Source organism: Neopsephotus bourkii, unplaced genomic scaffold, assembly GCF_033783945.1.
Source record: "Neopsephotus bourkii isolate Nb327-2 ecotype Australia unplaced genomic scaffold, CSIRO-AGI_Nbou_v1 NB_673, whole genome shotgun sequence".
Lineage (NCBI taxonomy): Eukaryota > Metazoa > Chordata > Aves > Psittaciformes > Psittacidae > Neopsephotus > Neopsephotus bourkii.
Window position 1 is genome coordinate 2560816 of NW_026901172.1, and position 27833 is coordinate 2588648.

Below are 27833 nucleotides of genomic sequence, written 5' to 3' on the forward strand. Positions count from 1 at the left end.
GCGGCTCAGGGCTCCCCGCTGCCTCGCGTCCCTGCCGGGGTAATCGAGGGAGAATTGCCCAGAGACCGCCCCGCAAACCCCCTGCGCTGCCCGAACCGTTCCCCGCCGCCGGCCCCATGCTCAAGGCCGGGAACACACGGGGTGGAGGGGGGAGAATCTCCGGTTGGGAATCGCCGTTCTCATCCTCCGTGAGGGTCTCCCACTACCGGGAAAAGCCCACCGGAGCCTCTGCTTTACGTGGGGGGCGGGTTTTCCTCTGGCGGTTCCCGGGGGACCGGGAATTCGATGGGAATTTCGCTCGTGGGGCGCTTTGGCAGACGCTGCCGGGTGCGCTCCGGGGTCCGGCTGCGGGAGGGACGGAAAAGCCGTTTCGGGGGTGTAGGGAGCTTTTGGAGGCGCGGAAGTTACGCAGCACAACCCCGCCGAGCCGCTGCTACGGACGGGGCTCGGCCTGAACGTTCAGCGCATCCCGTTTGATACGCGCCCGCTTAAGTCTTTGCCGTGCAATTGGCCGCACCCCGCGGAGCGGATTTCTCCAATGGCAACACCTCTGTTCCAGGGAGTTTTACTGAATTACCTTTGACTAACCCTAAACCAGGACGCGTTATGCACCGAGCAGCTCCAGAGCGGAGGAATTCCATCCGCAGGAAGCGTTGTAGTCAGTGAGTGTTCAATGTAGCAGGTTAGAGATGAACTTAGCACGTCTGCCCGACTGAGCTGGGAACGGGGCTCTTCAGCCATAAAATGCACTTAACAGTCTATTTAATAGTGGAGAGGTCCTTGAGAATGCAATATCCATGCTAATCCTGCCTTTTTCTAAATCAGAAATGGAAAACAGGGCAGTAAGGGAGAACCTTCCCCTTCCATTTTAAACGTGACATTTAATCTATTGATATAACTAAGTAAACTTTATGAAGGCAGGATTGGGTAAGCAAGGTGGGGAACCAGGCGCTTCGCTGCTTTAGTAACGTGGCGAAATGAAAAAGGAGGTGTCCTTCGATTCCCGGTTCGGGAATACCCCAGTTTTCTGGAGCTTTAGCTAAATGGGAAGAGCCGGGGGTCGAGGGCCTCAGAGAACGGCAGAGATTTAGAAAAAGAACCCCAAAACTCGAGCCTTACTTCATTAAGTGCTAATATTTCAGGGAAATAATAACAGTAGCAATAAATAATAATAGCAAATAATATTAATAGCAAATATTAGTAGTATAGAATAATAAAACCACCAACGACGGTAATAATAATAGTAACAGCAACAATAAATCCAGGCTCCCTGCGGGTAAGGGCAGAGGTTTCAAACGTCTTTCCCCCCGTTCTTCCCAGGGAGAGCCTCGGGAAAAGCTCAGATCGTGAATCTGCAATTAAAAACGTCTCCCGAGTTTGTTATCCCTCCTGCTCCGCTCCGAAACTAAATCCTAAAGGAGCCGGATTGGAAGTCGGGATGGCCGCAGGCTCCCCCAGCGCTCCCTCCTGCCCTCCCTGGGGCTGCCTCTTTATTCCGACCGCATTTCACTCCCAATTTCTGGAATAGCCGGGAGCTGTTTCCCTCGCCACCGCTCGGCTTTCCATCAGGAGAGGCAGCGGGAGCCTCCCGAGGACGCCAAGGGTTAAGGAAAGCCGTTTAGCTGCTCGTTCCCGGTTTCTCTTGACCACCGAGCGCTAAACCCGAGCCCCGCCGCGTCAATGTGTCCTTAACGCCTTTTCCAGTCATTGATCTGGTCAAAGTCACCTCGGGAGCACTGGTGACAGGGGCTCGATTCCAGGCGATGGGAGCGAGGCGGGTGTTTAGAAAGCACTCAATAAAAAAGCTTTCCCGGGAAGTGAATGATTTCACCCTCCAACAAGGAGCTAATCCTGCTAACGCACTGCAACGGGCAGCCCCCGTCCCGCTCCCACACCGGCCCCGGGACCGGGCTATCGATAACCTGCCAGGCAAAGCCTAAGGATTCCTGGTTTATTTTGCAGTAGGGGCCCACAGGCAACGCTCATAGACTTGGGGTTCCCCAGCCTAGCGATTAGGGAATTCCAGGCATGGAAAATCCTGGAGGGAGGAGTGGAAGGAACGGAGAGAGGGGCTGGGAGAGGAGCAATTGAAACAGGAACCTGCCCTGGTGCTTTCCTCTCCCTGTTCAGGCTGGCAGTTTGCTTTGCATCGCGTGTTTTCAGTCAGACTGGAGCTGCAGCAGGGTTCAGGGGCTGTAACTCTTCCCCTCTTCCAGTTTGGTGTTGATGGATTGTTAGGACTCTGCTTATTTGACAGGTATCTCCAGACCTCCCTCAGGATCTCTAACACCCTACAATGGACCTGTTTTACTTCCCAGCAATCTGAGTGATTGAGTCTAACAGATCTAGGTAAAATATATACATTTGATGATCATAATCCACCATTTTCAACAGGATAATGACTCCAAACACCTCCACAGGCCAGTAGAACAGCATGTAGAAGACTACAAACTTCCAGCCTCTTCACACCATCCCACCCGGCGCAACACTCACAAATGGCAGCTCCTGGAATTCCAGCGGATCTGAGCAGGACCAGGACATCCAAGTAGTTTGCACTCAACTGAAAAATGGCTGGGAGAGTGGAAATTGGTATTCCATATGGTACTGCACTGGAAGAACATCAAGGAAGGAAAGCCAGCTCTGATAATATGAAATACTGTATGTTTGCCAAGTGTTTCTGTATTTTAAACACAACCTGAACATCTCAAACCACAATCTGGGATGAAATTTGTTTTCATGCCACCTCTGGTCACTTGAATGTCTCTATTACAAGTGATCAAATACTTCTTGACCATACTTCCATTTGTAGCAGTTGAGTTTAAACCCTTCCCACCTTTCCTGGGATAGCAGTCCCAAGGAGAGCACCGATGGCAGTCCATCTGGGAGCCTGGCCATGAAGCCCTCAGTATGTGGTGTTCGTTTAAAACCAATGCGTTTTCTGCTGAGTTTCATACACCAGCCTCAGTCAGACACACAACCAGAAGAAAAACACAGCAATATAAGGAACTATAAACAGTGGTAAGGGATGTACAAAGGTGATCTAGGATTGTACATGGACTCATGGAATGGTTTGGGTTGGAAGGGAGCTTAAAGCTCACCCAGCTCCAACCGTTGCCATGGGCAGGGACCCCTTCCACTGGAGCAGCTTGCTCCAAGCCCCTGTGTCCAACCTGGCCTTGAGCACTGCCAGGGATGGGGCACCATGTTCTGCTATGTACTTAAAGGGAACTGAAGCCTGTGAAGCTGGCAGGCTGTGAGAAGGAGGCCTGTGGTGCACAGGATCTTTCTTCTCTGGGTTGGCTCCTATACAATGGCTCCCAGACACAAAGGCTGAGGAGCTGCTCCCCAGCTCTCCGGCAGGGTTAAAGAACAAGTTTTCCAGCTGCTCCCTTCTGCTAAAACAAACACTGGGATTCATGGCCTGACTCTTCCCACATGTCAGGACTGGGCTTTTCACCACTGACACCCATCATCCCATCTCCCTGCACCGCTGCAGTAGGAGCTAAGCACTACCTGTGCCATGAAGGATGCATGTGAGCATGAATGAGCACCGACTTCTGACAAGGGGGAATGGCTTTAAAACATTTCTTCTGATTTAACCTCACGATCTCAGCTAATAAAGTTCTCAGGCCATGGAGCCAGGCTGAGAGCTGGGCTGGGGCAGCCTGGAGAAGACTCCTGAAGGGGAGACCTTAGAGCAGCTCCAGTGCCTAAAGGGGCTGCAGGAAAGCTGGAGAGGGGCTTGGGACAAGGGCCTGTAGGGACAGGCCAAGGGGAATGGCTTGAACCTGCCCGAGGGGAGACTGAGCTGAGCTCTTAGGCAGAAGCTCTTCCCTGTGAGGGTGCTGAGGCGCTGGCACAGGGTGCCCAGAGAAGCTGTGGCTGCCCCATCCCTGGCAGTGCTCAAGGCCAGGTTGGACACAGGGGCTTGGAGCAAGCTGCTCCAGTGGAAGGGGTCCCTGCCCGTGGCAGGGGTTGGAGATGGAGGAGCTTTAAGGTCCCTTCCAACACAAACCATTCCACGGTTCTACTCCAGCCGCAGCCAGGACACAGCCGCACCCTCCTCCTCCGAGGGCAGGTGCGCACTGCGGGCCCGCCCCTGCCCGTTTCCACCGGGGCTGCTCACGGCTCCCTCATCCCTGAGGTAAAGCCCCATTTCCCCCCTCAGCGCCGTTCCCGCCCGCGGGCACCCGCCGTAAGCACAACTGCGCAGGCGCAGAGCATCCTCCCTCCCTCCCCCTCCCCCTCACGCACGCACGCACGCACGCCGTGCCGCCTTCATGGGGGCGCGCGCGCGCTCCCGCAGGAGTCGGTGGAGGCCGGAAGCCGTTTGCGAGGCGGAAGCGCGTGCGCGCGGGACGTGCCCAGTAAGGATCGGCGGGAACGGGCGGCATGGGGCGGGCGGGCGGCAGCGGAGCAGCGGCTGCTGCTCGGTTCCCGGTCCCGCAGAGCTCCTCGGGCCGCTGTGGAGCCCCTTGGGGCCCGGGAGCGGAGCATCGGCGGTGCCGGTGCGCGGGGTGCGTGTGCCGCGATACCCCGCGGTGCGGGCGGCGGCTGAGGGGAAGGGGAGGCCCCGGTGCCGGTGCCCCGCAGCACCCACCCCGCGTGTCCCTCCGGGGAGGGGGAGCGGGAGCGGGAGATCCGGGAGTTAAACGCGGTTTGTGACCGGGAGTGGTGGAACAGCAGGCTCATGGCGCGGGGGTTGGTTCCACAGAGCACGCTGTTAACGTGGTGGTTGTGTTCTGAGGAGGGACGCGTGCGGTGGTGCTGGGTGCTGGCATCTCTCGAACCGGCATTCTGTGGGGTTCCCTCTGCAGGGAGCGGCCGTTTGCATCGGTGTTGTTTATCTGCATCCTTATAGCAGGCAGCGTGGAAGGACAGGGGTGGCCGGGGCTGTGATTCACTCTATAGACGGCGGCATCTCGCTGACGGACCCTCTGGTGTTGCTCGTCCAGAGATACAAAGTCTGAGGCTGACCAGACCAGCTTTAGCTTACCCTGAAAACTTTGTTACCCAATGGTATAGCAGAAACTGGGGATCTGTGCTTTTGCTTTTATTTCAGGGTGTATGGAGTAATTATTAAGAAGGAGGAAAGACTATTTGGAGAACCACTTCTGAGCAGAGAGAATAAACCTGGTACCCCTGAAAAGGTTACCCCAAATGCAGGGAATGGCAGAGATACAGGGAGGAGCAGAGATGAGGGAGTTACAAAGGAATTAAGAAGCTGTAATTAGTAATTGTTCTAACTGCAAATACAAAGGAAGAGCAGATGTAACTGTTTTATAGAAGAGAAAGGGCAGGCTTTGTGATACTTGATTTGGGAAGTCAGGTAGGATTCTGGGCTTATTTGACCCAAGTTTAGGAAGCAGGAGCATTCCTTTAGGGTGAAATGATCCACAGAGTCAGCCTCAGTATCTGTTATTTAGGTCAAGGTGCCTCACCTGTGGTTTGGGCACAGCTGTAGCACTGCAAGCATTGTGGATACCAGTATTCACCTTTCTACCTATAGATGGTGATCTACTGCTGTCATCCAGTTTTCTTGTTAAAGTATTTTACCCTTGGTAGTGGTGCTGGGTCACCAAATACAGATTTAGTTTGAGCAGAAAATCATGTCTTGATGTTGTTTGTTAAAAAAGCAGCAGTTGAGGGCTGCTGCTGTGTGGGTTGGGTTTTGTTGCCTTATTTTTGGCAGTGGCAACTGTATTAAACTCACTTAAATTGGATGATGCTTCTTCTGCAAGGAAAGTCTCTGACAGTTGTACCCAGGCTCATCCACTCATCTGTAACGTATCTGTTGCTGACTGGAGGGAATGGTGCTGCTGCTGCTGATCTGGCAAAGCACAGCTTTGGATTTACTGCTGCCTCTTCTCCCTGTCAACACTGGAGTAGTTTCTTTTTCAGTTTTTCCTAACTCAGGCTAAAACATTTTTGATTCCCTGGGTCAGAGTTTGTGTATTTTGTACTTGGGAGGGGTTTGCTTAGGGCAACATCATTACTGTCTTGATTTCTGAGTTTGATGCATGTGGCCTTTAATTTGAGAGCTCTAGCAGTGTATCTCACTGGATCCTTAGCGTGGTGAGCAGGCTTGGTGGGAGATCGGTCTTCCTGCCTTATTGGGTAGAAAGATGGAAAAGGGCTCTCAAGCTGGGTGGGTTTGATTCGATGTATCTTCTAGGGAGACATTGCTGGTGCTTGGGAAGGGGGAGGTAGAATTTTAACCCCCTTTGTGAATACTGGGGAGACTGAAGTAAGGTTTAGTTCAGGGATTTGCATTTGGTCACTAATGCCAGATGTTGCATTCCTAGGCTGGTGGTACACAGGTCATTTATTATGCACTGGACTGTATTCCTGTGGAATTAGAACACTTGTTACAGAGTTTATAGTGGTCTTTGTGCTTCTATAATGGCAGGAGAAGAACAGCTAATACCTTGCCAGCACATAGTTATCTTTTAAATCACTTTTGTATATGTGTACATCAACAGAGAAGGCTGCACTTTGTGTAATTTGGTAGTGGTTTTCTTAATCAAGCAGATACTTGATACTGGGACACTTACTGGTTAAAACTGTGCTTGTTAATAATAACTTTTTTCCTAGTGAGTTATTAATATAGTAATTTTTACAGACTTCTCAGAAGAGGTTTTTCTTGTTCAGTGACAAATAGTTTGTGAGCTACTTAATGCTCATGGTTAGCATGTGTATTTTGACTACTGCTACTGGTCTCTTGTAGAATCTTCTCTTGTCACAGGTAAAAACATGCTATATGTTTGCAGAACAGATTGTGGAGCTTATTGAGAGGATGCTTAAGTTTGTATGTGTATATACAGTGCAGTGTTGATCTGGTAACTGACTTCTCTCAGGTGGTTTGAAATCTTTTACCCCTCTTGCTGCTGTTTTTATGCATTTTACCAGATGCCTTTTCAGCTTCTGGCTCAGCAGTGGAGGAAATTGCTTCTGGGCAGCTTTGGGCTTCATGGTTAGAAATTCTCCAGTGCTGAAACCCCTCCTGATTGCAGCACGCTTCCATACACGAGACAGTAACCGAATGCTACTGGGTGGAGAGAAAGCTGGGACTAGCTGTTGTGCTATTAAATGCCTAAGGAACAAACCCACAGACAGTGCTGTAGCAATGTTTATGGTGGTTTTTTTTCAGGTACCTTTCGGCTTGTTACAAAGAGCAGCTATGGAGAAGTGGAGCTTAATGACAATCACTGTTTTACTGGCACTTACTGTACGCTGGACTGTGTCACTCAGTTCTTACTCAGGTAATACGTGTTCATGGGCTGTAAAGCAACCACATGAAGGTGAATTATGGAGCTTGTGATAAATTAAAATAAACTTGCATGTAAAATCATAAATAGGAAGCAATGTGTTATTTCAAGTATCGTCATATTTTAGTGCCTCTCTGTTTCCCTGGGGTTCGTGTAATACCTTGTTCCTGTGTTTCTGAAGTGCGCAGTGATTAACATCACAGCTGCTTGGAATAAAATGCTGAGGAAAAAACACCACAATGTGTTTTTCTGTGTGTGTGTGATGGTCAGTAATGTTTTAGGAGCCGAACAACAGCTGCCAGTTCACCCCATGCCTTTGTTGTTTCAGTAGGTGCAGAATGTTATTGCAATCCAATTGTACATTTGTTTAATCTTGTCCTTTAAGTTCTATAATAGATATAGCCTTAATTTATATTTAGCTAAAGCTGTACTGGTGGTAATGAAGACAGTGTGAAGATGATGTGGGGTGAGCGATTACACTCTGCCTTGTAGCTATACTTCCTTAAGGTTGTTTACAGCATAAACTAGAGCTATAATCTGTTAATAGATGAGGTTTTCTCCTCCCCATCTCAGTATGCTTGAACAGACTAGCAAGCTGTTTTTTCCAAACCTCTCAGTGCCATTCCTACACTTGGCACGAGCTTGCACAAAGCCTGCTCTCTGCAAATTAAAACCCCCTCAAACCCAAACCGTTACTTTTAATCCCCATCAATTAAAAGAATCACAAGCTCAGTCAAATTCAGCTCTAGTTCTCTGTTAAGGCAATCGGGAGCTTCGTTCCCTGAGTAGTTGGAGTTGTTCTGTAGCATTCAAGTGATTTTTAAACTGGTAGCTCCTGGGTTTCACTTGCTTGAAGGAATTTGCTTGAGAAGTTGCATGCACACCTTGCACAGCTGGTCTGATTTCTGAAGGTGCCATTGTAAGAAATCTGCTCTGTAGGTAACAGAGGCTTTTTTATCCATTCATAGACAGCAAACTAAACACCCTGTCTCTTGCCACACTATGCTAAATTCCTGTTGTGTTGCAAGTACTTACAATTGCTTTGCTAAGTAGATTTTTTACAGTTGGTTTAATTTCAAACCTGTCCAGATTTTGAGAGTCTTAAAAGTGATGCCTGAGCTAAAATACCATCTTTTCTGGTCTTGTTTCCTATGCAATGATTGTGTAACTTCTTTTGGAATAGGAAAAGCTGAGTCTGATCCAATCCAGCAAATTATTAAAGCATGTGCTTAACTTTGAGCATTGGCTGGCTGTTAAAAAAGGCAAACCTGAATGTTAGAGCTGTCATGCATATCTACGCTGGGGTTATTTTTTCCTCTTTTGACTTCCTTCAGATGTAATATACATTTAATGACAGGAGCAGGGCAAAAAATGGTCAGGGTAGTGTTTAAATGGCTGTGATCTTGTGTTGCTTTCACTGCTGCTCACTGCAGTGAAGTTGAGCAAAGGATTAGAAACAGTCATCGTTCTCTGAAGGGGGCTCTGGTAGAAGTGCTGATTCAGCATGCTCTGAAGTGGTGTGGATGGCCAGAAGAAAGGGGGTTAGTTCTGCCCTTATTTACTGTAGAGTCTTGGGTTGCCATCTCAGTTCTATTCTGTAGTCGCTAGCCATCCACCGTGTTTTTGGATCTGTGTTCTGGAAGCCCGTAACTAATACCTAGTTTTGAAAGGTCACCATTTATGATGACCTTAGATTGCCTGATCTTGGAGAATTATTGAGGAAAAACTTGGCTTCATACATTAATGCATATTTTTTTATGCATTGCTAAACTCCTGCTAAATTAAAGCTAAACACCCCTGTGGAAAGGCAACTTCAGACCCTTAAAAATGTCTGCTTCCAGGTTACAACAGAACTCAATAACTCTAAAGTGTTTGTGACCCTTTTTAAATAAAACACTCAATTTTTATGAATTCTGAATTCTGTTTAGCTTCATACTTGATGCTTGCTGTAGGTGGAAGCTGAATGTGCGTTCTCAGGCTAAGACGGATGCGTGATCCATCTCTGTATTTGGCTTTCAGTAATAGAACTTTAGGGTTAAGATCTTTCCTGGTCATTGTGAAGGAATTAATTTCTCTTCCTGTGGTTGTTTTTGTTTTGAGAGCTGAAATAAAATGTGTGGGTTTAGATATGTACCGATGTGCATATGAACACACTCAAACACTGTAATTTGGGTAATACCTTTTCTTGTATTTCAGTAACCCTATGACAGTTTCTCTGTTCTAGATTTATAGTTACAGAACAGTCACTGCTAAACCTCCTATTCTCCAGTGACCTCACTTATTTGGGAGACTTTCAGTTGAATGTGCCATACCGTGGAGAGAATCTCTTTTCTCTACTACCCAGGATTAAAATAGCAGCGATAATGTTCTCTCCACTACCCAGGAATAAGTAGTACATATCTGAGCTTGTGTGACTCCCACAGCCATAGATCATGTGAAAAAAATATAGATGGCTTTCCTATATTTTAAAGAAACTCTTAAATCTCTGTCTGCCTCGTGTCAATATTTTACTGGAGGTGTTATCAGTCCAGTTCCTGTTCTCAATAAGCACAGGTTAATAGAAGTAAATAAATTCTGTGATAAAGATGCTTAACATACTGCCGTTATCAGAGTTAGGCCTGTGTTGAGGTGATTGTTTATGAGTAGACATCTGAAGTATTTGCATTGATAAAGCTTTTTTCCCTGTGGAAATAAAAGGAACATCTTGGTTTCCTGAGAGACTTATGCATGCGTGTGTGAAAAGTGCCCTTTAACGTAATTCACTCTGCAGAACTGCTACATAACAGTCGCTCAGTAGAAAAATGTGTGAGGGAGAATTCCTGTAAACCGAAATGGAGCAGTTATTATTTAGAAAGCTTTGCAGATCATAAGAAAAAATCCTTCCAACCCTATTCTGTGTGCTGAATGGCCTCATTCGGTAAATGGCTCATCTGAACTCCTTATTAAGGGACAGATGCAGTATTCTTGCTAGGCAGGCAGCAGAGGGAAGGGATCTGGGGGACTTGCAGCAGGTCCCTGGTTCTAAGGAAATATAAAGAATAAGGCTGGTTGTTACTTTTAAAAGCAAAGCACCACAACGTGGCTGAAACACAAGTGAGAACGCTGTCAACTGTTATATACTAAGGACACGTCGTAGCTCACACAGAATCAGTGCAGGGTGTCTGTTATGTGCATTTTCTTATTTCGGAGAAAGTGCCCCATTTTTCATCTACACTTGGAAATGATTTTTTTGTCAGATGAGGAAGCAATTCTTCACAGTGGAATATCTTGATAAATGCTTGTTGCAGAAATATCCAGAAGGCCACAAGAATGTGTAACTTTCTTTTTTCCCTTCCCTGTTAGACTGCGTAGCCGATGAGGTCTGTTTCGTTCCCAAACATCATAAGGGAATGGCAAATAAAATTAGTGACATATTAATATGCAAATGCATACCTAGAGGAAAAGCAATCTGCATAAACTTAACAAATCCTTAAGTACTGTCCTTTCTTTTTAGGCGCAGGAAAACCACCTATGTATGGAGATTATGAAGCTCAGAGGCACTGGCAAGAAGTTACTTACAATTTGCCCATCAGGCAGTGGTACGTAGTGTGTGGGTTACCGAGGAGTAAATGTAATGAAACTTGGGGTTGTATCTTCCCTTAATGTACCTTTGAGATCTCGGCAACATCTCTACTGTTCCCTGAGTTATGCTAAAATCCCTTATTATTAATGCAGTATCACCCTGTTCTTAAGCTGAGGCACTGTTTTCTTCACAAAAAAAGCTTAAATTTGGAATTTTGACTTGCTAGCTATGAGTCTCTGTAACAAACTATTCTGACTTCTCTGTTGTGAGGCTCCAGCTTTGTTTGGGATTGAATGGAAAGATCCAGAAGCAGGTTTTTCATCAGGTTTATATGAGATGTTAGAGAAGCTTGTTCTCCTGGGTTAGAAAAAAAATCAGTTCAGCTTCCCCAGTTCTGGATCTCTAACACACTAAAACCTGCATGATTATCAGCACTGACAAAACCAGACCCAGCTCTGCTCATTTCCCCTAAGATGGAAGGTACAGGCATGCCAGTAAATGCAGAGATTTGACTTCTTGTGCTGGAGGCACTGGTTGGTTTTTACACCTGCAAATTTGTTGTTCATACCCGTGTTCTTAATATGGGTTTTAAAATGTGGGTGCCTGGACTCTAGGTGTAATGAGAGTGAGCTGCGTTTGTACGGATCACTTAAATCAGTAGGAAAATGATTCCAAATGTTTTATTTCTTTTTATATTGTTCCTATTATTTCTTAGAGCTTGTGTGGAATGGTAAACATGATTTTTGTCCCTATATACGCTACAGTGTAAACTGGAACACTTTGGAACTTCAGAGCATTTTCCAATAGGGATGGTTGCATTCTGTTTGCTGTGATCTTTTCCTCAGCTGTCTGTTGGGGAAAAGATTAATATGACAGAATAGAATATTAATTCAGTTGTAATGCTGTAAATATATATGGGGTCAGTTCTGAAAGTATGACAGTCTGAAATGCTGCTGCAGATGACTTTATGTTGTGACTTCGGATCATCCTGTTGTATCTATATTATCATTTCTGTGTTTTTCTGGGATATCCAAACCCTCATTGTGCCAGAGTTGGGATAATGAAGAGCTGACATAATGATGGAGTTGGCAGCTTTGATCCACTCTGCTACGTGGAACTATATGTACTTAAAATTAAGAGTTATAGCAGGCATTACTTGTAGGCATTCCCCAAGGGCAGATGAAACTATATTGCAGGCTGGGTTTCGCCTCTGGGCTGCCAGCTGGGCATCTCAGCCTTGTTGTATTTGCTCTTTGTTTTATTTATAACAGAACATTTTTGGATTAGGTCTGCTTTGGGAATTGAGTTTCTAACACAGCAAAGTCATATTCAGTTTTGGATGGTGGAAAAGAACATTTTGGCTGACATGGAAGGGATTACATTTTAGAAAACTAAGCTAAGCTGTCTTTCTCTTCCTGTCGTGTAGAAATAAGCACAAAAGACATTATAGTTCAAGGTGTAAAAATGGTATTCAAATTTGAAGTTGAGATTCTAATCACTTCTCACGCTGTTGTTTAGTATGAGAAGAGCTGTCTATGCAGCAAGTGTTCCTCTGTAAACTTGGCTCTGTACGTACAGAGAGAAGCTCTTGGGAGGAGAGCTGTCACGCTGTTACACAGGCACCTATAGGTTATATAGCTGTGTGTTCCATGCTTATTTCCTTTGGTCCAAAACAAAGATGTATAAGACAAATTGGTGCAGTAAACTACAGTATTAGTTTCCTTGTGTGACATCTCTGAGCCGGAGGCCAGAACTTCAGTATTTCTTTTCTATATTACTCTTTATATTCTTGAGATTATTTATTAAAGGCTACTCTTAAGAACATCCTTCCCTATTACACTGCTAGTTAAAACTGTGACAGCTTTTTTGCTGAGTATTACTGGGTAGAGGGGTTGTTTTTTTCTGTTGAAACTAGGAGTTTATGGACAGTAAAATTAAAGAAAACCAAACAAAACCCCCAAACCTAAGACAAACCCAGAAAGTTTATGACAAAGCTGTGGACTCTTACAATCTGCATGAAGAATCTGAACTGCTTTGGCATGAACAGTCTGGAATTGTAGGATAAGAAGCAGAGATGCAACTCAGAGGAATGTGATTTATCATCAGCTCATCAGATTCTTCAGGCAGCTCATGAAGAATTCAAGAAATATCATTTACTATAATAGATGTCAAAAATTGGCTGCATTTGACAAGAGAAACTGGGAGAGCCACAAGCTTGCCCCATGGCAGTTAGGCTAGTCAGTCTGTTTCACTGTGAGATATAAAGGGTCTAATGCCTTATTTTTATGACTTCTGTTTTCCTTGGATAAGGCTTTCTGTTTCTCATTTGGCAGAGGTGACTTAATTCTAACTGCTGCCAGTCTTCCATACACGTGACACCACCTAATTCCAAATGGGCAAATCCTTTTCCTTTCTTTCACATGTCCCCCTGACTTTTGAGGCAGAACGAGGTAAAGTGGTTGTGGCTGTTGTATCTGATTGAGGTTTGTGCCCTTGTGTGGTTATTGAGGTTACTCTGATAACTTGGTGCTGCCTTCTAAGGAACTTTTTAGCCCCTGCTCCTACGTTCATGCTGACACTGCTGCCTAGGTGCACCTGCTGTGGCATAGTTCTCTTCCAGATAAATGCTGCTTTTTGTTTGTGTAGTATCTTGATGCCACCCTTTTCCACTTCTGTTCAAGTATAACTTCAACAGGTGGGTTTTCAGCACTTCCAGATTTTCTGTTGAGCAGAAGCAGTTCGCAGTGTGCTACACTACAGTCTGAAAGAGGAGCAGAGAAAGCTGAACTATTCCAAAGTCATTGTCACATACTGCATGTGCTGTCCAAGTCCAGGAAAGAAAGGAATAGGATTAAATATAAGGAAAAAGAGTTAACAACTAGTGAATGAAATTTCTTTTGCTGTTTCCATTGGTTTTATTTCTATTTTGGCAAACAGCTGTCTCCTGGAATTACTGACATGGGTGACAAAGGTAGGTTTGGTTTGGAGACGGAGGTGAGGATGTGCAAAGCCCAGCACAGGCAGAAGCCTAGAGCTGCAGTGGATGTGTCCAGCAGTTCTTGTGCAGGCTTTGTTTTAGTGTTTGGATTTTTGTCAGACTCCATTCACATCAAGGCTTTTCCCTCTCCAGGTATGTAGCTTTAGCAGTGTTCTTGAACATACTTTGCAAACACGAGTGAGAGTGCTCTGGATGGCTTTTGCTTTTGTTTTGTTGAGATATTTTGGTGTGCGGTAAGATAAAGCACATGTAGAAGTTACTGACTCCTGTGTGGGATTTTGAACGTGTTAATACAAATATTTGGGTTAATATTCAGCCTTATCCTTGGGCTGAAGCAAAGCTGGAAATGTAGAGCCTTATTAAGGTTTTAATTGTTATTATTATTCTAGGTACTTCAATACAACTGATAACAACCTGCTGTACTGGGGCCTGGATTATCCGCCTCTTACTGCCTACCACAGTCTTGTGTGTGCTTACATGTAAGTTCATGATTTAAAGTACTTCATGAAATACCAAATTCATCTCTCTTCTCCCCCTTCCTCTCCCCTTTTTGCGTCTGTCTCTCCTGAGGAGAGAAACCAGTAGCTAAAAACTACCAGTCTGGACAGCTGATGAAATGGAGAGTATTGTTTGCTTCCTTAAAGCTAGGGAATAGATTTTATGTGTATCCCTACTGCTTAAAACTAATACTGCTGGTTTTCTACCTTGTAATTACCTCAAGGGGGACTGAAGGGTTGCATTCCTTCTGCCAGGTCTGTAAATTTAGCAGAGTTAGATGTGACTTAGACATTTATGTTTCCATACAAGCTACCGTTGGATCAGTGATGCACAGAGAAAAGTGCTGTAGGAATTGGGCATATCTCATGGGAAAGCTCTCGTGGGTTGAGAGCCCAAGTGACATTTGATGACTGGATATCATGTAAATAGAATTCTGTTATTGGAATACTTTTTCCACAAGGGCTTTACTGCTGTTGGAATGAGACTTATGGAATAAGAATGTAGGTTAAAGTGCACCGGCTGAGTTATGTGGGGCATCTGTGTGAACTGTAAATGGTTTATATTTAATACTTAAGCATGAAAGGTATTTACAATTGTTTTTCTAAAAGTCAGTGGAACTGCTCTGAAGGTGGTTACCTTGTCCTAATAAATATTGTATTCCAGTCCTGTTTGCAAAGATGATTCCTTTTTAATTGTGAAATAGCAGCTAAAGTCTATAGCATAAACTGATGTAGCCGGGAGGGAAATCTCCCATTGATCACTATTGCTCTTTGAAATCTTCCTTCTCCATTCATCTTAATTCTTGGGATATGCTCCTGTGCATGTCATCTTTATTGCTGAGAGGAGTGTAAAGGGAAATGAGAACTGTCTACGTTTTGATGTGTCTGTACTTTGTTTTACAGTGCAAAGTTAATAAATCCTGATTGGATTGCCCTGCACACATCTCGGGGGTATGAGAGTCAGCCACATAAGTTATTTATGCGTACAACAGGTAGGAAAATTATATTTCCTCAGGATGAAGGTACAGATTGTCTTGCTTACTAATTTAGCATGTTTAATGTCATGCAGCTTCTCTGGCTTTACCAGTTTATTCCCAGTTCTTGGACTTGGGTAGCCTTGCAGCTCCATTTATGAACCAAACTCCTGTGTTCTTTTCTCTTCTACCATACTTGTGAAGCTGATGAAATACCTAAACAAGTTCTTAACTGATTCAGTAAAAACTCTTAAGACAAAGCCACTTTGTTATAGCATATAGCTATAATATAGCTTACAGCTATACAATATAGATTATAGCATAATCTGTAACATTTTGTTGTTTTCCCTTCCATTCTCATAAACATGCTTTTCATTTACAGCTTGGCTTGGTCTTAATTATGGAATTATTTCATATGTAGACTGGCATTAACAGCCTCTTGAGGTCTTGGAGAGGTTCATTATGAGCTGTGTGCTTTATCTTAAAGGAAGAGGTATTTGACATTTTTAAAGATACCCCTTTCAGAGACACCACTTCCTAGAGATAAACTGTTAACAAAAGGATAAAATTGTGTTTTACCACTTTTACCCTAAACTTCCTTTTCCTGCAGCCACTTTTCTGACCATCTGATTGTTCTGAGCTACAAAGGAAAGGTGAAAAAATACATGTGGATAACTTAATTCAGTAGCTGTGTCAGTGGGTCTGCAAACAGTGGGGCCTGTGAGCTCTTGTTCTCTAAGCAATGGTAGATGCTGTGTTATCCTGTTACTATTTTCTTTCATTTGAAGGGTTTCTTTTGCTTTGTGTAGCACTGGAATTGCACAAAATGCTTTTGCATTGCAGCAGCAGAATCTGTTGTTCCTCAGTAGCTTTTCAGTACTTCACAAACCTCCGTCTGGTCTTAGGAATTGATTGAATTGGAAAGAAATAAAAATCACTAGAACTTAATTACCCTTGAAATGGGCTTTATTAGTTTTGAAATCAACTCACTTGACAAACCACAAGCGGAGCTGGTAAACACTTTTTAACAATAGCCATTAGAAGAATGCATTCAAATAACTCAGGGTGGTCGGCGTCAGCTCTTGGCATCGCACCTTTGTCTGAAGTGTCAGTGGATTTGCTTTGCTAATGCCTTGGGTTTCTTTGTTTAATTGTGGCTTCAGCACTGAATAACTGATGGCTTTAAATATCCTCTTCCAAATCCTATGACTACAAAGAGGCAAGTTATACTTTCCCTCTTGGAATAACTGAAAGTGGTGTACAGGGATAATGTGACTCTTTCTCGGGCTCTTTAGACAGCACTCAATTCACCTGGTGGTTTAAGCATGAGCAGGAGTTGACACAATTCCAGTCAGGTGAACCTGCTGGTTCTGTTGTCCACCCTTGTACAAATACTTGCTGCAGGCAGATGATGAAAGCCAAATAACTGATTTTAGACTATTTATTCACATCACACACACTAGGGATAGTTCTAACCTAGAGCTTCTTAACTGTGTCTCCAGACTATTTGTTTCATCAAACAACTTGACTGGATCTGGTTGTAGTTGATTTCTTTGGAGAGCGAAGAATGCCTTCTCTCATTTCGGCATGTGAGGAACTAGAGTGTGCTCCCTTATTGACTGAGGCTGTGCCAGAAGCCAAAACAGCTGAACGCATGGAAGCAGCAGCTTCTGGACATCAGAAATGATAGCGTTTGAGACATTAACAAGATCAAATTCTGTACACCCATCTCTTTCTGTCCTTTGAAGTGCAACTCCCCAGTTTATTCCGATGAAGAACTCTCTGATATTTTAATGCTTATTTCCCTATATTTTTTCCCAAAAGTATTGAAAAAAAAGAGCTTTGGTGTTGCTGCTAACAGGAGCTATGTTTAAAGCAATGAAACATACTGTAGCACAATGTAAGATAATAGGAAAGTTTATTCAGCTGAAGCTATAGCCCTGGGACTTGTGAAATCCAGTTGAATTGAATGACTAAGTGAAGTTTTCAATGAGGGTGCAGAGGTAAACCCCGCATTCAAAAGGCAGGCAATCAGTCTCACCCCAACACTGTGTAGTTATCATCTGAGTGTTTTTTAACACCAAACACAACCAAGACATGGAGCATTCAGAAGTTAAAACCTTCAGTAAGAGTCAACGATTCACAATCCATGTGAAAATGGGTGACTCGAGCAGCATTAAATGAGCTATGTGTGAGGCTTCTAATGGAAACTTACTCTTTGTTTTTCAGTGATTGTTGCTGATTTGCTGGTTTATATTCCTGCTGTTATTTTGTATTGTTTTTCCTTGAAAGAAACATCTACTAAAAAGAAGGCAAGTATCTGGTGTGTGTGTAAATGAAGAAACAAAGAGAACATCCTCTTAAAACAGGGAAGAAATGTAACAGTATGAGGATTAATGTGTAGAACACTGTGATGGTTTTAGTTGACAAAGAACTGTTGTCAATCAGTGTATCTTGTATTAAAGGCCTTAAAGCCATTAATTATCTGACAGCAGTTAATATAATGCTTTCAGTAACAAGATGCTCTGAAGCTGAGATGCCATGAACTCCTGAATTGTGTCTTTGTGAACTTATTACTTGGGTATTAAACCCAAGGTGGGGGAATGCAGGAACTGCTTTGTCTTGCACAGTCCTTATGGCAGAACCCATGCATTCTGGAATAAGTCTTACGGGTTTTGGAGTGGTTCCAAGGCTTAAGGTGGATGTGGGTGATCTCAGCTGGTTGGCAAAGGGGAGCCTGGTCTCTATTCCGTGTTTTCTCACTTATGGAAAATCTTGATCCTTCTTTATTCCTCAGAATATTGTAGAAAATCAGATTCCTACATATAGGATGCACCATGGAGGGATAAATTTTAGTAGTGTAAGTTCCTCTATTTCTAACTTAGCAATAATTATTTTCCTCTTTCTTTTGATCCTTCTTCCCAGGTTTCCAGTGCTCTCTGCATACTGCTTTATCCAGGCCTCATCCTTATTGACCATGGACACTTCCAGTATCCTTCTGCAGTGAAATTCCTTTCGATTTACGAAGTAACACTGTTCTTTCAGCAGTTGTCTTTAGCTGGGCGGGAGGTTACTTCTGTGTACAAAGGCATCTGGGGGGCTTCTGCCTACCCCAAAGCAGAGATGATAAAACTGTAAGTCTGGAATATACTGGGGATAAACAGCTGAGACTGGGACAAATCAGACATGAACAGCATTCTTCTGTGCCTCGAGCTCATGTTTGTCAGTCACCTTATTGCAGAATACATCACTAGTATGACAGTGACAACACTATAGAGTGGAAGGAATGATGGCTTGTGCTCCTGTGCTTTGTGTTTGGAGAGAGAACCACCTTAGATCTGCCTGAGGTGGCAGAGGGGTGAGTCAGGTGGAGTGTGGAAAATGTTCACTTCTATAAAACATGCCATCCTGTCTTACCTTTACCATTACATGAGACTGGATTCACTTCACATAATGCCTAAGCATTTACCAGCTGGGCACCTAACATGAGTTAGGCTCTCAGGCTGCCTGGTCAGTGTTGGTGGCAGACACCTTCACAGATGGACTAAGACTGAATAAGATTTGAATAAGATTGCTGGTTTTACACTGGTTTTGCACATCATAAAACAGGTGCTGTTAGTTGACTCCTCCAGGCTGTGCTAGGTAGTGCCATTGAGCCAGTGGGACACAACCCTGGAGTTGTAATGAATGTTAATTCTTGTTAATATTTGACTTTATTATACATACTATATTATAATATACTAATAGTTAATATTTAACTACTCCAAGGAGATGTTGAATCTCTGGGTGTACTAAATCAAGTCTTGACAATCAAATACTAATTTGTGGTTTTCTAAGAGAGTGCCTGGTGAACTTGGAAGATAGCATATCTTAGAATGTAGATTTCAAAGGAAGAGTTCATAATGCTACTGAGTATTTGACTTACAGTTCAGGGCATCTGAAATTGTATTTGTGGCCTGACTCTAAAGATACAGATTGTCTGGAGACATCACTTACAAGGATAGGGATGGGAATGGATGAATCTCTTCTTAGAGAGAAGGTGGTGGTCAGGAGGTGGCACAGGGTTACAGTTTCTAGTGTGTATAAAGAGGAAGGCAGTTATCTGCTCTGAGTGTTCCACATTGGATAGGGCAAGAAGTAACATCCCTAAGTCACCATAGGGAATCCTTGGGTGGTTTTGTAAATACATGGAAAAATCTTTGAACCATAACTACAGTGGAATGCTGGAATAGATTGTGGACATTGTGGAATCTGAGCATCAAATACTTAAGAAAGGATTCCACAAACCTCATGTCTGGGTGATGCAGGTGTAGCAGATGCTGTGTTGAAGCAGACAGATGCAGTGCAGGGTCTGCTGTGCTCTGTTGCCTCCCTGTTGCGTGGATAACTTCTCTAGCTGTGACCAGCTCTCAAGAAGTCTACAGTAGATTTACTTAACCTGAACTGCTGCTGCACATCCCTGCAAGGACGGAGCCTTTTGGTGTTGATGTGAAATTGAGATCTCAAATATACATGGCAGTAAAATACAGCCCTAAAGGGGGCCTACAAGAAACCTTCGGACAAGGGCCTGTAGGGACAGGCCAAGGGGAATGGCTTGAACCTGCCCGAGGGGAGACTGAGCTGAGCTCTTAGGCAGAAGCTCTTCCCTGTGAGGGTGCTGAGGCGCTGGCACGGGTTTTAGCAACTTACTCCTTGTTTGTACAGTATTAGCAGCTAAGGGGACTGCTTGTGGATGAGAGTGTGGTGTGAGCATAATATATCACAAAACCCTCAGAAGTCCTTGATCTAAGTAATATATAGTTTAAATACTGACATATTTGAATGTTCTATATACCTTTTGGGAGCTGGGAGGAAACACTCTTGAAGTGTTTATCTTTAATCATGTAAATACCAAGAAAAACATGTTTATCCTGATGTATTTGACAACATAGTCCCCAAAATCCCGGTTGACGTAATACATGTTACTTGTATAATGAATTACACACTATTTAGCCTCAAATCTGCCTGTGCAAATTTTGAATCAGGCTTTAGAAATCTTAACTAGAAGTACAGTTACTTCTGTGTGTGACCAGCACAGTTACAATGGGCAGTGTGCTTTTAAAACTAACTTGAAAGAACTCTTGTGTGCTGTTTTACACTCACCCCTCTGGACATTCATTGCTGCCTTCCAGTATGAAGATGTGTATCTTGTCCTTGACATAAAAAACCATATACAATTCAGTGAGCCTGGGCCTTGCCCTGTGGGGTGTACTGTATTTGTCTTATGACTGGGACCTGTTGGGCTCAGCGGCCTTTTGCTTGGCCTTAAATTACAAGCAAATGGAACTCTACCATTCTCTGCCCTTTTTCTGCTATTTGCTTGGCAAGTGCTTCAAGAAGGGACTGAAAGGAAAGGGGTAAGTGACCTAAACCATTGTATCTATTTCCTGGCATTGGGAATGTCATTCTCCTTGTTTGCATGTGGGCACTTCTGCATCAGTTTCTAGTGGAAGATACTTCTTGTAATGTATCCCTCTCCTGCAAGATAAATGTATTTTGTTGAGGTCTACATGAAATATTTCCATTGAACAAACAGCAAAATCTGTTCAGGTGTGTTTGGCAGTCTTTGTGCTGTAAACTAACTTCAATCTGGGCTGCAGCAGGCAAGCAGATAAGATTGACAGCAGTTAACTCTATGGTTCTCATGGGGAACAATGAGCTCTTCCTGTGGGGCTCGTGGCTCCTGATTTAGATTTGTTGCCTTCAGTTCCGTATCCCGTGTTGTAAGAGGTTTATGCTGTAAGCTAAGAGCTGACTTGTGTTACCAGTAAGTGGATTGATCTTTTCTGATGTGTTTCTCTTGCTTGCAGGTTAGTATTGCTAACTAAGATAGCAGGGACAGTGGTGGTTTCCTTCGCTGTCTGCTGGCTCCCGTTCTGTACCGACATGGAACAAATCATGCAAGTACTCAGAAGACTCTTTCCCATTGACCGAGGCTTGTTTGAGGCATGCATGTTTTCTTCTCCCCCACCCCACTGTAAATGTTCTGTATTCTTAGATCCCTTGAGAAACCTTCAGCGTGACCTTTAGGGATTTCATGTGGGAGACACACCACAGAACTCGTAATCTGAGCTGCCTTCTTCAGCAGTCATTTCTTGCCAGTTATTTAATCCAGTATTTAACCCCAGCTCAGCTGGCATCTTCCAGGATATTATACGAGTAGACAACACTTATCCCATCATCAAACCCATGCTTCAATCCATACATTTTTCCATTGAAATAGATTCCATAGTAATTGACAGTGTCAGAAGATGTAACCTTGAAAGTCAACAGCTTCAGCCTCTGTCTGTAGTCCTGCTCAGCTTCTTTGGGACAGGATTCATTATTAAAATCAAATAATTAAAGATAGTGGTTTGAGCAGTTTGCAACTTCCTTTTAGTCCCACTTTGCAGAAACTGGCACTGAAAATCCCCTATTTTCCACAGGTTTTAGGCCAGTTCTGCTTTTCCTTTTCCCCAGGCTATGGAGATTTGCATGCTGCAGGGTGCTGGGTACCGCAGCCTTAATCCAGGAAAGCAATTCCTCATTCACCTAATGCTAACACAGCACCAGGGAGTCCTGCTGATAAAGGAATGGGGATTCCTTTCCTCGGCAACACAGAGTTGTTGCTGCTGTTTTGCTTAGTTAGGGCATGAATCTTAATGTTACGCTTTAGAAAGCAGCTTCTCAGCTTCTAGTTTAAGCAATAAAATGAAGCTTGGAATTTCCAGGGTTTGATATCTTGGGGATTTAAGCAAATATTTACATAGGTTGATTCATCTTAAATATTGTTTCTATCTTCTTTACTTATAAATATCACAAATGGTACTTTTCTCTTGCTGAAGGGCCAAAGGCAGCTTTTTATTTAGGCAGTGCTATTGAAGTGTTCTCAATGTATTCTCTACTAGGTTTGTTAAAAGCAAACAACCCAAACCCCAACACCCCCCAAAATGACCCAACAACAAAACAAAACCCCCAACAACCCCTCCAAAAAAGACCATGTCCAGAAATCCCAAAGTAGAGCAAACACCCCCCCAACACTAACCCTATTTCTTAGGAATTGTTTGGAATTTAGAAATGGATAATTTTGGTCGTCGCAGTTTTCATTCGGTACCAAGTTTAAAACTGAAACGTGTAAATGACAATAACCAAGGAGTCAGAAAGAGCTGAAGGGTTTTAGTCTAATATTAGCCCAGATATTTCCTGAGCTGATCAGGGGTGAGTTGCTGGATGCTGATGGAGATAAACCAAGGAATTGTCCACGTAAGCAACGCGCAGTAAATTTACACTGGGGTGCCTGGAACAGGTTCTTTGAATCAGTTCCCATTTACAGCAGCAGTAACAAATGCTGCTGGTTGTAAAACCGTATTGGCTACTAAGTAGGCGTCCTGTGTGTGTGTGTGTGTGTGTGTGTGTGTGCTGGTGCTGCCAAACCCTCTGTTGGCTTGTAATCCTGAGCAGGTTCGAGGCACATACTCTATTGCTGCTGAGCATGTGAGGAAGATGGCTCAGTTGTTGGTGCGAGCAGCTTTCGCGGTGTTATGTCTACACAGCTGTGCCTCCAGCAGCTGTTTCGGGATGAGTTTCAGGAGCATGAGAGCTGTGGTTACAGATTTAATTCTGAAAGTGATCCTAGCACAACTGCTAATGTCTTTAGAGCTCTTGATTTATTAGAGGTTAACTCTGTCATTGCTAGCAGGCGGTAAGCACGGCTAAGCACACACAGGTACGTCATGAAACGTGGCACTGTACAGAATGTCTTCACATTCAATCAGAGATTCGTATACAGCAGTGTTTACTCAGGGACAGGTAGGTTCAGAGCCTTATTCTCACCAAGTGTGTGATCTCCTGAGCTCAGGGGCAGTCTCTTGTGCTGGAGAGCTATTTCTCAGTGACTCTGAAGTATGCTCCATCCCTGGCAGTGTTCAACGCAGGCTGGACAGAGTCTTGGGTGACATGGTCTGGTGTGAGGTGTCCCTGCCCATGGCAGGGGGTTGGAACTGGATGATCTTAAGGTCCTTTCCAACCCTAACCATTCTGTGATTCTGTTTAGTTGAGTCTTTTGAAAGTTCCCATTTTGGAAGATCAGAATAATATAAAGTACATCTAAGCATATCTGCAAGTGTCTCTTTGCACTATCATGGTAAAACCCAACAATCCCCACTTCCCAAGCCCCATTCTTGTCACAAACATTACTTCAGATGGGTGTTACTATTGCTAATTACCTTTTTTCCCCCCCTTCCAGGATAAAGTAGCCAATATTTGGTGCAGTCTAAGTGTCCTTATCAAGATAAAGGATATAATATCACCTCAAACGCAACTAAAACTCAGGTAAGACATAACTGAAGTGTTTCACATAGGTTATTGTTGGTGTTAATCTCTGCAAAATGACTGATTTTGGTCAAAGAATGAGAAATAGTGTTTAAAATCTTGAATACATGTTTTATTTCCTCTATTGTACCTTCCTCCCAAGCAGTGCTTCCTCCAAGTGATAATGCTCCATCCCTGGTAGTGTTCAAGGCTGGACAGAGCCTTGGGTGACACGGTCTGGTATGAGGTGTCCCTGCCCTTGGCAGAGGGTTGGAACTGGATGATCTTAAGGTCCTTTCTAACTCAAACCATTCTGTGATTCTGTTCCCCAAGTGCTGTTAGGAATATTGATGACTGAAAAAATTCCTGCTTGGTTACATAGCGATTTGAGCTACTTGGTTGGTTAAAACTGAGATAAGACTTCCATGCTTTCCTCTTAAAGAACTACCTCCCGTAGTGCGCTTGGAAGTTAGAGTTCACAGGTCTGGTTTTCTGACTACATGGGAGGATTCAAGTCTAGGTCCGCAGAGTCAGAAGTATTGATAGAAATCACAGAACCAGCTGGGATGGAAATGACCTTTAAGTTCATTGAGTCCAACATTACCCTAGGACTGCCATTAATAAATGCTTTACTCCTTGTTCAGAAGCGTGTCTGTCAGTGAAAAGCGCTCGGTGCTCTTGTGATGGAGCCTCCTTGGGTCATTTTGTACTTCTGAAAATGAGAACAGAATTCCAAACTTAGACAACCTTCACAAGTGATCGTAGTGGATGTAGCTCCTCGTGTATTGAAACTGGTTTTCTTACACATCTCCTTAGTTTTGCTGTAACGTTCCTGAGCCTGCTGCCTGCTTGTGTAAAGCTCACAGCCCAGCCTTCTCTGCGAGGATTGAAGTTTGCTTTGGTAAGTGCATGTTTTTAACTGCTCCTTGGTTTAGGTCAGCCTCTGAGTAGTTCCACTTGCTGTGATGTGAAGTGTGGCACCAGTCAATGTCATTGTGCTGCTGCTGAAGAGATCACTTGAAATGCTTTGTTATCGTATGTCCAGAGCTCTGACCTGTCTTTTAAATCCAGATTTTCTCCCTGAGCCTCAATTATTTAGTGTGCATTCTTATTATCTTCCTCTGAAGAGTCTCTAGAAGGCTCCATACACATTAAAGCCTTCTATTTCCAAAGTACTAGTTTTTTCTTACTGTATCAGCTGCAAAAATCAGTAACAAATGTCCCAAGATGGACGTGTGAGCCCTTGGTGGTTTGAAGATGATACTGTTTTCCCAAATGTTTGCCTTGCCTTAGTCATATCACTGAATTTAAGCACATGAACATGACTTACATGTGAAAATCAGTGTTTCCTCGAAATTAAAATCCTATGGAGCTGGTCCTAAGGTTTCAAGAGTTAAAAGATAATTTCTACTTCTAATTTTATGCAAGTCAAGTTTTGAAAGTTCATCACAGCATTGCCTTAAAATTAACATTTATCCTTTCTAAGAACTGGTTTATGTTTTAGTGTCTGTTTAATTTGGTGGGAGGAAAAAGGACTGTGTTGGGGTGTTGGCTGGTCATGATGACGACCAAAATCTTCTGTCAGAGAGGTGGGTAGCTCTCATCAGGACTGAGCTTTGCCAGTGTTTGTATATGTGAATGTTGTGTTTGCCACACAACAGCATCCCACAGTTTGGGGATGCTCTTGGCAGAGCAAGAGCGAGGGCTCCTCATGTTAAGTGCTTTGTGACTACACTGAGTAAACTTCCAAGCAGTGTGTTTCTCAGTGTGTAGAGGTGAAGACAGAAGCACCTCTGTGCACTTGGAAATGGCACTGGAGTAAATGTAGCAGTTAATTAGAAAGCTACATCATTTAGCTCAGAGATTCCTGTAAAGTCGATGCCAGCAGAGAAACTAAAGCCTCCCTTTGCATTGCAGTCACATAGACTAATGTGTCTCTGATTTGCTTTCCTAAGGTTAGTTGTGCATTGTCATTTTTCCTGTTCTCCTTTCAAGTACATGAAAAATCTATTCTTCTAGTGTCAGTGTAAGTAAATGATTTTTCTGGGGATATATTTTGATCTTCTTTTGCTGACCTTGTTATTGCATGCTGCTTCCTCACTTACAAACACATCTGATTGTAAAAACTCCATGCATTTGCTTTTCTGAGTAACTCATAAGTGAAAGCATGCAAATAGAGCCGTGCTGGTCTCTCCTGCTTCACCCATCTCTGGGCCGTGTGTCCTGGAGCATGGAGAGGTGCAGGCCAGAGCTGCCTGCCTGGGGCTGGTTGAGGTGATGGTGCGTGCTAAGCAGAGGTGTCACTCAGCTGCCCAGCATGGTTGCAGGTTGAGCTTGGATGTCCTGTGTGTACCTGAAAGTAATGTTTGATAAAGGAGGATTTTGAGAGGCTCTGGCAGAGGATGCGCTTCTGGTGCTGCCTGTTCCGGGGTTTTCCAAGCCTGTGCCAGTGTGGAATAGAGCTCCCTGGCCTCCTGGAGGACTGGGAGCACAGCATCCGGGTAGAGGGGGAAGTGCTGTCACTCAGAGTTTGCTTACCTGTTTCTCCTCTCTTCATTCTAGACCAGTCTGCTTAATCATAAACGAAATCCCTTTTATGGCCACGTGGTTTTTACTCGTGTCAACCTTCAGGTGAGTTGGACGCTGATAATAGTGTTTAAAGACATGTTCTTTCCCCAGCTCCAGTATAAACATCTTTTCCCCTTTCTTTTTATGTTCTTTGAAGTATAACTTGGATTGTGCCCTCACTTCTGTGGGTAATTCTGTTTTAACAGCATGCTGCCTCTGCTGCTGAAAGATGGCCTGCTGCTGGCCTACACTGTGACCATGCTGGCGTTCCTCTCAGTCTGCACCACTTCCTTCTCCATATTTGAGAAGACTTCAGCAGAGGACCTGCAGCTGAAGCAGTTCTCCCTTTCCCTGAAGGGACACGTTTCTTGGTTTAAGTCCTTTCCCAAGATTGTCAGGATGCTGGTGAGTTATTTTGATTCCCACAGCTCTTCCCTGCAACTCTTCCTGGTACTGAAGGACTTGAATAAACCAGTTTTATGTCTGTAACTGCACATTATTCCCTGTGAGGGTGCTGAGGCGCTGGCACAGGGTGCCCAGAGAAGCTGGGGCTGCCCCATCCCTGGCAGTGCTCAAGGCCAGGTTGGACACAGGGGCTTGGAGCAAGCTGCTCCAGTGGAAGGGGTCCCTGCCCGTGGCAGGGGTTGGAGCTGAGTGAGCTTTAAGCTCCCTTCCAACACAAACCAGTCCAGATTCTGTGATACAGCCCCAAGCAGGGGAAGCCACACTGCGTCTGTGTAAAGATGTGCTGGAGTGTTTTTCTGCAAGTATAGAGTGAAGAATACAGAGCAGCCAAGTAGTAAAGTAACAGCTTATTCTTTGAGGTTTTGAATCACCATTAGCTAATGCATCATTCCTTCTCTTACAGTTCCTTCTCTCCATAACCCTGATGGCTGTCCTGTCTGTGATGAGTGCCATGGTGCATCCCCCACAGAGGTTACCGGATTTATTCCCTTTAGCAGTGTCTGTTATTTCTTGCTTACATTTTATACTATTTTTGGTGTATTTTAATGTTGTTATTCTCTGGGACTCAAAGAACAGCAAAAGCCAGAAGAAACTCAGTTAATGAACCTGTGAAGATCAAGGACTAAACTGTGAAAGGACAGAATATTCTCCACGAGCAGTGTCTGGCATTGCAGGTAAACCTGCTTGTGCTGTAATACAATTCCTGTATCCTAATGAGAATCAGGAAACACATCATGCATATTGAAACACAGAGTGATCGAGGACTTTTAAAGGAAGGAATATTCTGAAGAGCGTTTGGAAATGTGACTTGGTGTTGTCTGCAGAAGTGTAATACTTTTTGTTACCATTTGTAAACTTAAACTCCTTAATAAAGGACCAAATTTTGAGTTAAGGCTGAAGTCCCCCGGCTGTATTAGCAAAGCAGCTTGATGCCATTGAGTTTACAGGTTTCCCAGCACAAAAAGCGTGAGCAAGTAGGTTAAGTATTGAGTAGAAACTCCTCACTGGTAGCTCTGAAGTTGTCTCACTGTATTGTTTTCTGTCATAAACTCTCTTCTTGTGTCAGTTTCTGTCGCACATCACTCTTTGCTGCCCAAGTGGGAGGCATGCTCTGCTCTTGGTTCTTCATCTGGTGCTGGAGGGGATGACATGTAGCCTCCAGCAGATGGGATC

The 27833-nt window shown here is 44.1% G+C and overlaps 1 protein-coding gene across 1 annotated transcript; it reads left to right on the top strand.

The window, feature by feature from the left end:
- Nucleotides 1-4316: 4316 nt before the first annotated feature.
- Nucleotides 4317-27547, top strand: ALG6 (ALG6 alpha-1,3-glucosyltransferase). Its single transcript, XM_061353459.1, has 15 exons — nucleotides 4317-4367; nucleotides 7151-7262; nucleotides 10762-10846; nucleotides 14218-14307; nucleotides 15229-15317; nucleotides 17529-17611; nucleotides 18225-18289; nucleotides 20510-20695; nucleotides 21149-21284; nucleotides 23563-23648; nucleotides 24444-24528; nucleotides 25583-25653; nucleotides 26190-26258; nucleotides 26402-26600; nucleotides 27064-27547. The coding sequence occupies exons 2-15, from the start codon at nucleotides 7181-7183 to the stop codon at nucleotides 27259-27261; spliced, it is 1524 nt and encodes a 507-aa protein (XP_061209443.1). The 5' UTR covers nucleotides 4317-4367; nucleotides 7151-7180; the 3' UTR covers nucleotides 27262-27547.
- Nucleotides 27548-27833: the final 286 nt, after the last annotated feature.